At 42.6% G+C, this 17,347-nt stretch overlaps 1 protein-coding gene across 1 annotated transcript in view; it reads right to left on the reverse strand.

Annotated features, from left to right (window-relative positions):
• The window catches only part of atp9b (ATPase phospholipid transporting 9B), a 387,648-nt gene that overhangs the window by 255,254 nt on the left and 115,047 nt on the right, over positions 1 to 17,347 (reverse strand). Inside the window, exons 6-7 of the mRNA XM_063055727.1 lie at positions 15,887 to 15,945; positions 762 to 813 (exon numbers count right to left, since the gene is read on the reverse strand). Coding sequence (XP_062911797.1) covers positions 762 to 813; positions 15,887 to 15,945 — 111 coding nt within the window. The remainder of the gene's footprint in view (positions 1 to 761; positions 814 to 15,886; positions 15,946 to 17,347) is intronic.

Genomic DNA, 17,347 nt, shown 5'->3' on the forward strand with positions numbered 1-17,347 from the left:
TAAAGGACAACAGCTCAGCAGGAATTTTAAAGATTAAAGTACTGATTTATAAACAGAATATGGCGTTTTACCACTTTAGCCTTTTGGCTCTTAAATTTAAAAAGATTACCTCCAATATAGCTTCTGACTTTTTGTTCCATATATTTTGTAAGATACAGTAATTTTATGCCTTTGCATTGTATTGCTACTGCAAAACAACAAATTTCACATTGTGTAAGATGGTGATAATAGCCCTGATTCTGATTCTAAGTACTTCAAACTTCAGTTAATGCAAATTCTCCTGGCAAACATCCTTATGAATTGTATATTCATCCAACTCAAATCTACCAACTATTTAATCACAGTAGGATGTCATAATGAAACATAAAAATGCTTGTAAAATTATAGAAGGAACTGTAAGTAATGCAATATTTTACAATCTGATCATAAAGATGGACTCAAGCATTTTTATTTCGATTTTTTAATATATTATATGCACTCTCACCACACTTTCAGAAAGGGGAGAACAGAAAAAAAACTTAATATACCAAAAAATATTCAGTACTTCCAACAGCAGTCATTTACATATCAAAATAAAGGAGTTCAAGTTAACTCAGAATACTTGAGTAGTTAGTTTTAAATGTTAGTGGAGACATTTTCAATGAGGAATATGCAATAGCTATGTTGATATATCACCAATGCTTCATGGCTTTGACCATTACTTGTGTAAACTGCAACTTCTTTAAAAATCTCATTACTAGAAAGCACAGAAAATTGCTTACCACTTTTCTCTGATGTCCGTAAAAATATCATGTCAGCAGGAATGCGCTGATTCTGAAATGAAAGGTGATAATGGTAAATACATGAGTTCACATGTCTTCATTTCAAAATATCTAATGAAGATGTAATTTAATATATCAGAATCTACATGACAGCTAAATGACTTTCATCAGCCCAACAGGCTGGCAGAAAAATTCTCCTACCTTACTTCTTCACATTCTAATATCCTTCTATTGTTCTTGTACTTCGAGCCAGTCATTAAATGGACTGACATTTCAACCATTCCAATGACTTCCACAATATCACCGTTTGTGAATATATTCTTGAATTTGAATTGCTTATTTTATGGCACCTAGTTTTGAACTCCTCTACAATTAGAACAACATCTGACCTTTCAAACCAACATTTTATTGACATTTCACATTCTGTAATCTGTTCATTCTTTATGGCACCATAACTGATGACATCTTTAGGAAGTGTACCAACTTCTGCTCCTGACTGACAAGGTCAAGTAACTGGAGCTGGATGTACTCAGGACCATCTCGGAGGCCAAAAACATCAGGTGAGATTTTTACTGAGGTGGTCACACCCAGGGTGCAGCCTTGAAATGATTAAAAGGGTGACCAGCAGGAGAAGGAAGGAGAATAAGCAGTTAGTGCAGGATTGCCTGTGGCCATTCCCCTCAGCAATCAGTATACCTCTTTGGATACTACGAGGGGGTGGGAAGGGATGATCTATCAGGGCAGCAGCAGCCATCATGCCAGTGGCACTGTGGACAGATTTGTGGCTCAGCAGGGGAGGGTAAAGTCAGGTAGCACGATAGAGATAGGAGACTCAATAGTTACTGGATGAACAGGAGGTTCTGTGGCCACGAATAAGAAGCCAGGATGGTGCTTTGCCTCTCAGGTACTAGGATCAAGGATGGCTCAGAGAGGCTGCAGAGTTTTCTCAAGAGGGAGAATGAGCAGATGGCACCAACGACATAGGTAGAAAGGGAGCGGAGGTCCTGTGCAGTGAACATAGGGAGTTAGGAAAGAGGCTGAAGAGCAGGACCTTGAAGGTAGTAATCTCTGGATTACTCCCAGTGCCACATATTAGTCAGGGCAGAAATAGGTGATAGTGCAGATGAATGAGTGGCTGAGGAACCGGTATGGGGGTGGAGTTTCAGGTTCTTAGGTAATTGGAATCTTTTCTGGGGCAGGGATGACCAGAACAAGAGGGGCAGGTTGCACCTAAACGGGAAGGGAACCAACATCCTGACCCGGAAGTTCACTGGTGCTACTCACAAGAGTTTAAACTAGTTTTGCAAAGGGAGTGGGAACCAGAGCACCAACTGAGGAAGTGGAGGGATGGAGAGGAAGGCAGATGTCAGAGCCAGTAAAAGTTGGCAAGAGCAAAGTAATATGATGGGATGGACAGTTTGAAGTGTGTGTATTTTAATGCTAGAAGTATTCTTCTTCTTCGGTTGTCCATCGAAATCCGATGACGGCGTCCACTCCTTTATCGGTGAAATCTTTGACGACTATACAGTCAGCTAGAACTATTATGTTACCCATAATAACACCTTTACCAGGTGTTGAACTTCGAGCATGGATCAGTACATTGAACTATGATATTGTGGCCATTACAAATACTTAGGTGAGAGGGAGACAGGAATGGATGCTTAATGTTCCAGAGTTTCAATGTTCCAGAAAAGATAGTGGGGGAGCTGCACTACTAATCAAGCACAATATCGCATCTGCACTCAGAGGGAAAATAATGGAGTTCTTATCCACTGTCTATATGGGCAGAAATAAAAAAAAAGGGTGCAATCACTCTGATGGGATTGTACTATAGACTCTCCAGTAGCCACCGGGACATTCAGGAGCAGGTATGCGGGGAGATTAAGGAAAGGTGTAAAAACAATAGGGTTTTGTCATGGGGGACTTCGATTTCCCCAACATAAAAATGTGACCTACCTTCTGAGTGCAAGAGGTTTAGTTGGGGCGGAATTTGTTAGATGCATCCAAAAAGTGTTCTTTTGTAAATAATCCAACAAGAGGAGGTGCTGTACTGGACCTCATGTTCAGTACTGAGCCTGGACAGGTGACTGACCTTTTTAGTGGATGAACAGTTAGAGAACAGTGACCACAAGTATTCAAGTTTTACGTTATACCTTGTGGAAAAAATATTAAATTGGAGCAGGGAGAGTTACTAGGGAAATGCCATTTGTGGGCAAGTCCAAATCTGACATGTGGAGGGTATTTAAGACCAACTGCACAGAACACAAGCTGAGAAAGCTAGAATCAAACAGAGCTCTTGAGGATTATAAAGAAGCCAGAAAAGAACTCAAGAGAATTAGGAAAGCCAAGAGGGGCTATGAAATATCCTTGCAAGTAGGATTAAAAGGAAACGCAAGACATTTTCATACAGATGTCCCCCGCTTTTCGAACATTCGCTTTACGAAACCTCACCGTTACGAAAGACCTACATTAGTTCCCTGTTTTCGCTAACAGAAAGTGTTTTCACTGTTACGAAAAAAGCAGCACACGATAAAAAACATCATGTGCCCCGAGGAGCCGCTCTCCCCTGGATTCAGAACGGCATTCTCACCGGCATTGCTTAACCATGTGCCTGTGAGCAGCCGTTTGCAAGATGATTTCAATGGTATCGGAAAAGCCTAAAAGAGCTCGTAAGGGTGTTACACTTAGCATAAAACTAGACAGAATTAAGCATTTTGATCGTGGTGTACAAAGTAAGGACTAAGTGAGTTTGGCATGTGGAAGCTGACGAAGATGATGTTGAAGAGGTTTTGGCATCCCATGAACAAGAACTGATATATGAAGAGCTGATGCAATTGGAAGATGAAAGGATAACAATCAAAACCGAATGAGTAATGATAAAGTATGAATTTAATTTTGAAAGGGTACATCAGTTTAGGGGATATTTGCAGATGGTTTGAGTGCTTACAAAGAACTGTATGATAGAAAAATGCGCAAGTCTCAGCAGTCAAGCAAGCCTTCCACATCAGCCACAGCAGACGACAACCCTCGACCTTCGACATCGAGGCGGGCAGTCATAGAAGAAGATGAGCTGCCTGCTCTAATAGAAACAGACGACGAAATGACACCCCAGTGTCCCACCACCCCAATACCCAGGTCACAGACAGATACCGATTCGCAGAGAATGCAGCAGTAGCCAGGAGACACACAGTGCATCTCTAAAAAAAAAGCCGAAATAAACATGCTAATTAATTAGGTGCCGCCCGACACGTAATTGTCAGCCCAGATCAGAGGCGATGCAATCGGCACTGATCCGGGCCGACAATTACGTGCTGGGCGGCCCCTAATTAATTAGCATGTTAATTTCGGCTTTTTTCTTAAAGATGTGCTGTGTGCCTCCCGGCTACCGCTGGACCCCTGCACGCTTCGCAGATCGGTATCGGTTCGCTGCCCGGAGGGTGGGGACCACTGCACCACCCAAACTCCGATGACTCAGTCTAACACACCATCATCTGTGTGCTCCATGCTTTCCCAATTCCGGTAAGTGATACTACACTGTACATATATATTTTCTACTTTATATCAGCTGTGTATTTTTACATGTTATTTGGTATGATTTGGCAGCTTCATAGCTTAAAGGTTACTGGAGAGTGCTTGCGCCGTGTTTTGCCGAGAGCGCTTGCGTGAGATTTTCACTACAGAGAACAGTTCAGGCAATGATTGTGGAAAAGTATTTCTACTTTATATAAGCTGTGTATTTATCATGATATTCCTGCTTTTACTATATGTTACTGTTATTTTAGGTTTTATGTGTTATTTGGCATGATTTGGTAGGTTATTTTTGGGTCTGAAAACGCTCACAAAATTTTCCCATATAAATAAATGGTAATTGCTTCTTCGCTTTACAACATTCCGGCTTACGAACCATTTCATAGGAACGCTCTACCTTCGGATGGCAGGAGAAACCTGTACATACCTCAAGAGCAAGAGGATAACTAGGGAGAGGGTAGGACCACTCAAGGACAAACCAGGGGACATTTGCTTGGATGCAGAGGATGTGGGTGAGGCCCTTAATGAGTGCTTTACATCAATATTTACTAAGAAGGAAATAGAGGGTAAGGAAATCAGTGCTGAGCATACTTCTGGTAAGGTGGCAGCATGTTCAGACCCAGTAGCCTCTCCGGGGCCAAACAAATGTGTCTTTGGCTTTTTTTATAATCGCACAACAATGATGGACATTAAGAACTTTAAGTACTGCACATCTATCCCCATCAGCAAGCGGCTCATTGAAGGTGGACCTGAAGGAGCTGCACTTATTTCTTCAGGGGTTTGAACGGGGCATGACTGCACAAGCACATGGAGGTCGGCCAGTGAGAACAGCGGGAAGAGTTTAAAAGGAAGACAGATTTACAGAGCGGGTGTCAGAGGAGCGGGCGTCAGAGGAGCGGGCGACGGAGTAGTGGGAGACAGAGTAGGAAGGCTTTGGCTCAACAGGGCTTAAGCAATCAGAGGTTGAGGCCAGGTAGGTTATCTGTTTAAAACAAAGACAGAAAGTACGTGTGTGAGGCCAGTTTGCTGTGCTCGGTGTCAGATGTGTGAAGTCCTGGAGACTCCCAGCCTCCTGGACAACCACATCTGCACCAGGTATGTTGAGCTGCAGCTCCTTTGGGACCTGGTTACGGAACTGGAGTTGCAGCTCGATGACTTTCATCTGGTCAGGGAGAGTGAGGAGGTGATAGAGAGGAGCTATAGGCAGGTAGTCACTCTGGGGCCTGGGGAGACAGATAAGTGGGTAACAGTCAGGAGAGGGAAGGGGAAGCGTCAGGTACTAGAGAGTACCCCAGTGGCTGTCCGCCTTAACAATAAGTACTCCTGCTTGAGTACTGATTGGGGGGGGTACGGCCTAGCTGGGGAAAGTGACAGTGGTGGTGCCTCTGGCACAGAGTCTGGCCCTGTGGCTCAGAAGGGTAGGGAAAGGAAGAAGATGGCAGCAGTGATAGGGGACTCTATAGTTAGGGGGCAGATAGGCGATTCTGTTGACGCAAGAAAGAAATGCAGATGGCAGTTTGCCTCCCAGGTGCCAGGGTCCGGGATGTTTCTGATCGCGTCCACAATATCTTGAAGTAGGAAGGAGAACAGCCAGAGGTGTGGTACATATTGGTACCAACTACATAGGTAGGAAAAGGGAGGAGGTCCTGAAAACAGACTACAGGGACTTTGGAAAGAAGTTGAGAAGCAAGACCTCAAAGGTAGTAATCTTGGGATTACTGCCTGTGCCACGTGACAGTGAGTATAGGAATAGAGTAAGGTGGAGGATAAATGTGTGGCTGAGGGATTGAAGCAGGGGGCAGGGATTCAGATTTCTGGATCATTGGGACCTCTTCTGGGGAAGGTGTGACCTGTGCAAAAAAGAAGGGTAGCACTTGAATCCAAGGGGAACCAATATCCTGGTGGGACAGTTTGCTAAGGCTACTGGGGAGAGCTTAAACTAGAATTGCTGGGGGGGGTGGGAACCGAACTGCAGTGACGGAGGGGGGGTGGGAACCAAACTGAAGTGACGGAGGAAAGGGAGGTTCGCTCACAAGTGTAGAAAGCTTGGAGACAGTGCGAAAGGGAGAATAGGCCAATAGGCGCTCAGACCGCTGGTTTGAGATGTGTCTATTTTAATACCAGGAGTATTATGAATAAGGCGGATGAGCTTAGAGCTATGATGTTGTGGCCATTACAGAGACTTGGATGGTGCAGGGGCAGAAATGGCTACTTCAAGTGCCAGGCTTTAGATGTTTCAGGAAGGTTAGGGAGGTAGGCAAAAGAGCTGGGGGTGTGGCACTGTTGATCAGAGATAGTGTCACAGCTGCAGAAAAGGAGGAAGTCATGGAGGGGTTGTCTATGGGGTCTCTGTGGGAGAAAGTTTGGAATAGAAAGGAGTCAATAACTCTGCTGGGTGTTTTTTTTATCGACCGCCCAATAGTAATGGATATCCAGAAGCAGACAGGGATACAGATTCTGAAAAGGAATAATAATAACAGGGTCATTGCAGTGGGAGATAGTAATTTCCCAAATATTGAGTGGCATCTCCCTAGAGTGAGGGGTTTAGATGGGGTAGAGTTTGTTAGGGGTGTTCAGGAAGGTTTCTTGACACAATATGTAGATAAGTTTACAAGAGGAGAGGCTGCACTTGATCTGATATTGGGAAATGAACCTGGTCAGGTGTCAGGTCTCTCAGTGGGAGAGCATTTTGAAGATAGTGATCACAATTCTATCTCCTTTACCATAACATTGCAGAGGGATAGGAACAGACAAGTTAGGAAAACGTTTAATTGAAGTAAGGGGAAATATGAAGCTATCAGGCAGGAACTTGGAAGCATAAATTGGAAACAGATGTTCTTAGGGAAACATACGGAAGAAATGTGGCAAATGTTCTGGGGATATTTGCGTGGGGTTCTGAATAGGTACATTCCAATGAGAAATTGAAATGATGGTAGGGTACAAGATCTGTGATGCACAAAGGCTGTTATAAATCTAGTCAAGAAGAAAAGAAGAGCTTATGAAAGGTTCCAAAAACCAGGTAATGACAGGAGTCTAGAAGATTATAAGGCCAGCAGGAAGGAGCTTAAGAAGGAAATTAGGAGAGCAAGAAGGGGCCATGAGAAGGCCTTGGCAGACAGGACTAAGGAAAACCCCAAGGCATTCTACAAGTATGTGAAGAGCAAGAGGATAAGATATGAGAGAATAGGAACAATCAAGTGTGACAGTGGAAAAGTGTGTATGGAACCGAAGGAAACAGCGAAGGTACTTAATGAATACTTTGCTTCAGTATTCACTAGGGAAAAAGATCTTGGTGATTGTAGCGATGACTTGCAGTGGACTGAAAAGCTTGAACATGTAGATATTAAGTAAGGGGAAGTGTGGGAGCTTTTGGAAAGGAACAAGTTGGATAAGTCACCGGGACCGAACAGGATGTACCCCAGGCTACTGTGGGAAGCGAGGTGGGAGATTGCTGAGCCGCTGGCAATGATCTTTGCATCATCAATGGGGATGGGAGAGGTTCTGGAGGATTGGAGGGTTGCGGATATTGTTCCCTTCTTCAAGAAAGGAAGTAGGAATAGCCCAGGAAATGAAAGGCCAGTGAGTCTTCCTTCAGTGGTTGGTAAGTTGATGGAGAAGATCCTGAGAAGTAGGATTTATGAACATTTGGCATAATATGATTTTAGGAATAGTCAGCATGGCTTTTGTCAAAGACAGGTCATGCCTTACGAGCCTGATTGGACTTTTTGAGGATGTGACAAAACACCTTGATGAAGGTAGAGCAGTAGATGTAGTGTATATGGATTTTAGCAAGGCATTTAATAAGGTACCCCATGCAAGGCTTATTGAGAAAGTAAGGAGGCACAGGATCTAAGGGGACATTGTTTTGTGGATCCAGTACTGGTTTCCCCACAGAAGGCAAAGAGTGGTTGTCGACAGTATGGAGGCCAGTGACCAGTGGTGTGCCTCAGGGATCTGTTCTGGGACCCCTACTCTTTGTGATTTTTATAAATGACCTAGATGAGGAAGTGGAGGGATGGGTTAGTAAATCTGCTGATGACACAAAGGTTGGGGGGTGTTGTGGATAGTGTGGAGGGCTGTCAGAGGTTACAGCGGGACATTGATAGGATGCAAAACTGGGCTGAGAAGTGGCAGATGGAGTTCAACCCAGATAAGTGTGAGGTAGTTCATTTTGGTAGGTCAAATATGATGGCAGAATACAGCATTAATGGTAAGACTCTTGGCAGTGCGGAGGATCAGAGGGATCTTGGGGTCCAAGTCCATAGGACACTCAAAGCTGCTACACAGGTTGACTCTGTGGTTAAGAAGGCATATGATGCATTGAGCTTCATCAATCGTGGGATTGAGTTCAAGAGTCAAGAGATAATGTTGCAGCTATATAGGACCCTGGTCAGACCCCACTTGGAGTACTGCGCTCAGTTCTGGTCGCCTCACTGCAGGAAGGACTTAGAAACCATAGAAAGAGTGCAGAGGAGATTTACAAGGATGTTGCCTGGATTGGGGAGCATGCCTTATGAGAATAGGTTGAGTGAACTCGGCCTTTTCTCCTTGGAGCAATGGAAGATGAGAGGTCACCTAATAGAGATAAACAAGATGATGAGAGGCATTGATCGTGTGGATAGTCAGAGGCTTTTCCACAGGGCTGAAATGGCTAGCACAAGAGGGCGTAGTTTTAAGGTGCTTGGAAGTAGGTACAGTGGAGATGTCGGGATAAGTTTTTTTTTAAACACAGAGTGGTGAGTGCGTGGAATGGGCTGCCGGCAGTGGGGGTGGAGGCGGAAACGATATGGTCTTTTCAGAGACTCCTGGATAGCTACATGTAGCTTAGAAAAATAGAAGGCTATGGCTTAAAGCCTAGGTAGTTCTAAGCTTTGTGGGCCGAAGGGCCTGTATTGTGCTGTAGGTTTTCTATGTTTCTATGTTACTGCGCATTACGGAAAGACATCGGATTTGGTGCATTAAGACGGTGTGCAGTCTAACAGTGAGTGTGTATCTTTGACCCTTCTCTTGCGATCCCAAGACCATACTGCACATTGATAATGTAAAATGCTGCACATCCATTCCCCTTATTTTGTTGGAAAAACAGACGGCAGGGGAGCTGTGTCATCTTGGTTGTAGCGAGGATGAGACCTCAAGATGCAGGCTTCCTCTGCAGGAGTCCAGGAGGGGAGATGCCAAAGGCAGTATAGTGCAGCACCATGGTGGGTTGCGAACTAGCTCCTACCGTTGATGATGTCCTCCAGTGTTTGCTTGATGGGGAGGCAAGTTGGATTGCATGCATACAATCGTTAGCGGGCTGCTGAAAACTGCTTGTTCTTCCCAATAGCAACCATGCACCATCAATTTACAGGACATGCCACTCAGTGATTTCGGCTATATACTTATTTTTGTGTGGCTGTATGTTTACTGCTATCTTATAAGTGCTCTATGCAGCTTTTGCTATGTGTGACTGTTGGTACTATGTTTTGCACCTTGGCCCAGGAGGAATGCCATTTTGTTTGGCTGTATTCATGGATGGTTGAATAATAATTAAAGTTGAACTTTGAAATGGAAGGGAATTTTGAGGTAAAGTAGGAGGTAGTGTTAAGTCTCTTAAAGAGCATTAAGGTGGATAAGACCCAAGGCCTGATGGGATATACCCCAGTTTATCAAGGAAAACAAGAGAAGAGGTTACTGATCTCTTGACAATATTTTCATGTCCTGTCTAACCACATGCACAGACCTAGAAGACTGTTAAGTAGCTAATGTTGATCCACCATTCAAGTAAGGAACAAGGGATAATCCTGGAAACTACAGATCAGCGAGTCTCGTGTCAGTGGCAGGGAAGTTGCTGAAGAGAATTCTTAGGGATAGGATTTATGAACATTTGGAATACCATGGCCTTATTAGGGAGAGCCAGCATGGCTTTGTGCAGGGCAAGTCATGTCTTACTAATTTGATTAAGAATTGCAAATGACAGAAATCCAAAATAAGAATATGGAAAATACTCCAGTCAGGTTGCATTTGACTGAGGGTCTTCAGTCTGCATATTTCTCTTCCCACAAATGTGGTCTGGCCTGCTGAATATTTTCAGCAATTTTCTGTTTTTACTATATGAAAAGACTCAAGTTTAGTGAAAAATGGTGAAGAAAATTGGAAGGTGAAGAGAATTTAGAGAACATTTTGACATTCCTTCTCATCTGCAGCACTTGATACAGGAGAATATACAAACGTTTGTAAAATACAACATGCTAATACTGTAAATACACTGTTCCTCCAACCTATGAATTCATGCTACATAGTTCAGCAATTTAAGAAGATCCCAGTTATGCTGCTTGGAAACTAAGCATTTATCCACATGACCCTTTCTATACCAGATAGATCATACATTTTCTCCTACCAAACTGGCAAAGATCCAACTAACAGCTCTCAGGTTACTGGTATCATCCGAACAAACTTGCAATGGAATATTGTCAACAAGTGGATGAAACCCAAGTAAAAATCATGCACCTCAGCTGTCAAAGAGCAGAAGATTGAATGGCAGCTGCAGAGCTGGTTTTACTATGGAAAATTATTCATTACCCGTGTCTATATATGCACATGCAATATTTATTCACAGGTTATTCCATACTTTCCTTACAACTAACACGATTCCTCTTACTGATTAAACACATACAATTTAAAGTCAACATTTCTTAAAAGAACTTGCTCATTTTTATATGCTACAAATTTATTGTCCAGTATTCATTAAATTTATAGTTAATGAAATGATTTAATCAATAAGCTTCTAATTTTCCTATATAGCTTATGTTACGTACCCCGTAACTGGGTTGCCAAACCAGCAGAAATGGATCACTCAGTTGGAGTCTGGAGTACTAGAACTAAGAAAGTTTTATTACAGAAACAAGCAACACAGTAATCGAAAGGATAATAAATGCAACAGTTCAGTGATGATAAACACACATGTGCACAGAATTAAGATAACAGCATCAATCAAGCTCTATCGTTGTCTAGGGGTAAATGACCAATTTCAAAATGACTCAAAGTTCAGTCCAGTTTGTAGTTCAGTTCGCAGTAATCGTTGCCATGGCGATGGACAAGGTGGGGGAAGAGAGACATAGAATAGGAACAACTCATCATTCAGCACAGCTTCACTCACAGACCAGCGGGATGGCTCACAAACAGCATTTGGGCGGGTCCTTGGTGATGTCACCTGAGGTCACCGACTGTGACCCCTCCTCCAGATGCGGTCGATCCTCTGCAGTGAACCCGGCACCCAGGCAAGGGCGGACACACACCGGGTTCCCGCTGATCGTACCTTTCCACCCTGTGCGTTGTCCGATTCTTCTCACCACTCGTGAGAGGCGCACCGCTTCCAGGGTCTCGTTACCTCGGGTGGCGTGTGTGTCTGTCTTAGCGAACCTGTCCCTTTTTATCCCCCTGCTGGGGTATCGCCTGTCCATCACTTCAAACAGTTCAGGGCTCAAAGGGGGGAGCCGCTCCAGACAGCTCTTCCTCCCACATCCCTTCATTACACATCTCCAGACGCTGCTCCATTGTTCCTTATCTCTCCTTCCCCTGAGGGCAGGTGGCAGACCAACTGCTGATGCCACTGATGCTAGCCCAGGCCAGCAAACATCTTAATTTTATGTGTATTCTCGTAACAGTTCATATTACAAGGCAGAGCAAATTTTGAAAATACAGCATTAATATGTTGCTTTTTATATCCTCATGTATCAAATGCTGCAGATGAGGATAAATGGCAAGCTTTGAAAAGTCAGTCTAAATTGTAAAGTTATTATCATGCCTGAATTACCAAACAGGCCAAGTTGCAGGTGCGCTCAAGGATCACTACGTAAAGAATTTCCCAGCTTTGCAGACTTATAGTAACCTGCAGCTGTTTGATACCCGAGATATATAATCTCATCTTGTACCTCCTCATTTTAAGACCTTCCTTCAAACAGTTCTTAATTCGAAAAATTTAACGCTCATTTTTGTCTGATTAATCAGGAGGGCTAAAAAGAAGACATGAGGTTGCCTTGGCAGTCAAAGTGAAGGATAATCCAAAGAGCTCTTACAAATATATTAAGAGCAAAAGGATTATAAGGGATAAAATTGGTCCTCTTGAAGATCAGAGTGGTCGGCTTTGTGCAGAACCAAAGGAAATGGGGGAGATCTTAAATAGGTTTTTTGCGTCTGTATTTACTAAGGAAGCTGGCATAAAATCTATGGAATTGAGGGAATCAAGTAGTGAGACCATGGAAACTGTACAGATTGAAAAGGAGGAGGTGCTTGCTGTCTTGAGGAAAATTAAACTGGATAAATCCCCGGGACCTGACAGAGTGTTCCCTCGGACCTTGAAGGAGACTAGTGTTGAAATTGCGGGGGCCCTGGCAGAAATATTTAAAACGTCGCTGCCTACGGGTGAAGTGCCGGAGGATTGGAGAGTGGCTCATGTTGTTCCATTGTTTAAAAAAGGATCGAAAAGTAATCCGGGAAATTATAGGCCGGTGAGTTTAACGTCAGTAGTGGGTAAGTTATTGGAGGGAATACTGAGATACAGAATCTACAAGCATTTGGATAGACAGGGGCTTATTAGGGAGAGTCAACATGGCTTTGTGCGTGGTAGGTCATGTTTGACCAATCTGTTGGAGTTTTTCGAGGAGGTTACCAGCAAAGTGGATGAAGAGAAGGCAGTGGATATTGTCTACATGGACTTCCGTAAGGCCTTTGACAAGGTCCCACATGGGAGGTTAGTTAGGAAAATTCAGTCGCTAGGTATACATGGAGAGGTGGTAAATTGGATTAGACATTGGCTCAATGGAAGAAGCCAGAGAGTGGTGGTAGAGAATTGCTTCTCTGAGTGGAGGCCTGTGACTAGTGGTGTGCCACAGGGATCAGTGCTGGGTCCATTGTTATTTGTCATCTATATCAATGATCTGGATGATAATGTGGTAAATTGGATCAGCAAGTTTGCAGATGATACAAAGATTGGAGGTGTAGTAGACAGTGAGGAAGGTTTTCGGAGCCTGCAGAGGGACTTGGACCATCTGGAAAAATGGGCTGAAAAATGGCAGATGGAGTTTAATACTGACAAGTGTGAGGTATTGCACGTTGGAAGGACAAACCAATGTAGAACATACAGGGTTAATGGTAAGGCACTGAGGAGTGCAGTGGAACAGAGGGATCTGGGAATACAGATACAAAATTCCCTAAAAGTGTCGTCACAGGTAGATAGGGTCGTAAAGAGAGCTTTTGGTACATTGGCCTTTATTAATCAAAGTATTGAGTATAACAGCTGGAATGTTATGATGAGGCATTGGTGAGGCCGAATCTGGAGTATTGTGCTCAGTTTTGGTCACCAAATTACAGGAAGGATATAAATAAGGTTGAAAGAGTGCAGAGAAGGTTTACAAGGATGTTGCCGGGACTTGAGAAACTCAGTTACAGAGAAAGGTTGAATAGGTTAGGACTTTATTCCCTGGAGCGTAGAAGAATGAGGGGAGATTTGATAGAGGTATATAAAATTATGGTGGGTATAGATAGAGTGAATGCAAGCAGGCTTTTTCCACTGAGGCAAGGGGAGAAAAAAACCAGAGGACATGGGTTAAGGGTGAAGGGGGAAAAGTTTAAAGGGAACATGGGGGGGGCTTCTTCACACAGAGAGTGGTGGAAGTATGGAATGAGCTGCCAGACGAGGTGGTAAATGCGGGTTCTTTTTTAACATTTAAGAATAAATTGGACAGATACATGGATGGGAGGTGTATGGAGGGATATGGTACGTGTGCAGGTCAGTGGGACTAGGCAGAAAATGGTTCGGCACAGCCAAGAAGGGCCAAAAGGCCTGTTTCTGTGCTGTAGTTTCTATGGTTCTATGGTTCTAATCTACTGTTAAATGTCACAAATTATTTTCACACATCACACAGCACCTTGTACTTCAAAAGGTTAGTTTGTTGCTGTAGAAATAATGTATGTACAGTGTAGCATCACTTACAGGAATCGGGAAGACAGTGCAGAGCACACTGATGATGGTGTGTTAGGCTGAGTCGTCGGAAGCTGGGGTGGTGCAGTGGCCCCCCACCCTCCGGGCCACAGACCAATACCGATCTGCGAAGCATGCAGGGGTACAGCGGTGGCCGGAAGGCACACAGCACATCTTTAAGAAAAAGGCTGAAATAAACATGCTAATTAATTTGGTGCCGCCGTGAATCGGTATCTGTCGGCGGCCTGTGGGTTGGGGTGGTGGGACACTGGGGTGTCATCTCATCGTCGTCTGTTTCCACTAGGGCAGGCAGCTCATCTTCTCCTATGACTGCCCGCCTCGATGTCGAAGGTCGAGGTTCGTTGTCTGCTGTGGCTGATGTGGAAGGCTTGAGAAATGACAGTATGCTTGACTGCTGAGCCACGCGCATTTTTAGCTCATACAGTTCTTTGTAAGCACTCAAACCATCCTGCAAATATGCCCTAAACTGACGTACCCTTTCAAAATTAAAGTCGTACTTTATCATTGCAGCGAAAATCTCACGCAGTTGCTTCACTTTCTGCATTCGGTTTCGATTGTTATCCTTTCCTCTTCCAATTGCATCAGCTCTTCATCTATCACTTCTGGTCATGGGATGCCAAAACCTCTTCAACATCATCTTCGTCAACTTCCACAAGCCAAACTCACTTTGTCCTTACTTCGTTCACCACGATCGAAACGCTTAATTATGTCTAGTTTTACGCTAAGTATAACACCCTTACGAGCTCTTTTAGGCTTTTCCAATACCTTAGAACTCATCTTGCTAACGGCTGCTCACAGGCACATGTTTAAGCAATGCCGGCAAGAATGCCGTTCCAAATCCAGGGGAGAAGCTTGGCTGCTCGGGGGGCGCGCTGCCTTTTTTCGTAACAGTGAAAAAACCTTCTGTTAGTGAAAACAGGGAACTAATGTAGGTCTTTCATAACAGTGAGGTTTCGTAAAGCGAACGTTCGAAAAGCAAGGGACACCTGTAAAACCCATCACTGGAAAAAATGCAGCAACGTATGGAGTATTTTGATATGTATCCTTTTGCCCCCAAATTTTTAATTTACATCTTTAGTTTGTGCACTTCTTTCATGCAAAGTTATTTTTAATAACTTTGGCATGCTTGCCTCCTTTGTATTTACCACACTGCCTTTTTATTACAACCTCATGTACACTTCCGTACATTATGAAAATTTCATTACCATGCCAAGTAGTAAAATACACCAATAACTTTATGCAACATCACAGCAGAAGTATCTGATTCTCCTCCATTCTTGAGGATAAAGATGACTGTCATTTGCCTCCATGACAGTTTAACACATTCAAAGACAAATATAAAAAGGTATGGATATTACTGAACATAGGGGACTCCTCTGATCATACCACTGATACTTTCCAATCACCTGTAGCAGATGTAGCATTGATGGAATTACCAATGTACTTTTAGATGCAATTATAAACAATTTTTACAAAAAGTCTTTCTCTCTTTTTCGTATTAGTCAATTGTATTTAATAGTGAACAGTGCTGCAGGAAGCATAATAAGGCTTTAGTAAAACAATAGTAATTACTTATTAATATGCAAGTCATTGCAGTAAATGCATAAATACACACCTTCTCAACTATGATCAGATCTCCCACCTGGATGTCAGAGCTCTTCACCTGCACTTTACCTGTATATAAAATCAAGTAGTATTTAATCACATTTATTGAACCAACATAAAACATTTTATACAATTAAGATGCAGCTTTAATTTTGGTCTGATTATCTGTAAAACATACAAGGTTCTGTTCTCAGACACCTTGTTTTTGAAGGTTTTGTTGTATATACCTTTGAACTGAGCAAGAAGTATCATCTTATTGTAAGATACAAGATCCTGTGAGGAAATGACGGTAAATATCAAGGGTCAGAGTAACAAGATAGTGATGAGAGCACTCACTTAAAATGGAGATGTTTGGGACTTTTGGCAGGTGGTGAATCCCAGGATTTCACCATCCTGAAATATTTTTTTTAAAGTACATACATCTTTGTAAGATAAGGGAATTGCGAGCTTATGGAGAGCTGGCCAGCACAGGAAATGAGACAAACACTGGGGCAGATCAGTCATTAACATATTGAGACACATAACAGGTTTGTGGACTGAGTACCCTATTCCTACTTCAATTATGTTCTAATGTTAATGTTATCAATGATTACTAAGGACAATGCTTCCAATTAAGAGGACAACGTATTCATATCAAAGTAAACCAATTTCTATTGACGATCATGACAGTTTGAAAACTTCAGTTGATCAATATCATGCATAAATGTTTTAAAAAGTTATTTGAGTTGTTTTCAGAATATAGCAGCAGTTCAACAGTTAATTAATTAAAGAACACGTCTGAGAATAATATAAATTGCACAATACCTCCTAACCTTTTTTAACATTTTAAACTGAATAGAACATCTTAATCACTTCATAATTTATAGAAACCAGATTACAAATGGTGATGTACATACATCATGTATACCTAATGTAAATGGTAGAAACTTTATAACCATATTAAATTTCTGTTCATTCAATAGCTGTTCATTAAGATTTATCTTGTCCTTCTGCATGCCAGAACAGACTGATTGTGTGCAAATTTCATTAAATCTGCTTGGAATATATATGTTTATGAGTAGAAATTCATCCTGTTTACTGTTCTGTGGTTATTTTAATAGCTTCCTAAGGTTTATTTTTCAATTCACTAAACCATGCATCTAATCCTGTAGGTCTAACTGCAATTATAAAACTGGGCACAAGGCCACAGGAAACTAATGGGAAACTGCATGGATAAAACTCTTGCTCCTTAGGTCATATCAGATATAGCCATTTAATACCCATTTATGGAATTCAGGAAGTAATTCCCACAGAAACTACTACTTTCCATTTCTTGTTACAGATTTCACACTAGTCCTCTGCAATTTAGATTTCACCGCAGAATTTTTAAACTGCAAATTACTACACAAGAACAAATTCAATTTTCTGGTTTTAAATACCCAAGTGCATTAACCTTCATGTCTGCAAAGAAGTCACGTCAAGGTCTTGACTC

The sequence above is a fragment of the Mobula hypostoma genome, chromosome 1, assembly GCF_963921235.1.
Source record: "Mobula hypostoma chromosome 1, sMobHyp1.1, whole genome shotgun sequence".
Taxonomy (NCBI): domain Eukaryota; kingdom Metazoa; phylum Chordata; class Chondrichthyes; order Myliobatiformes; family Myliobatidae; genus Mobula; species Mobula hypostoma.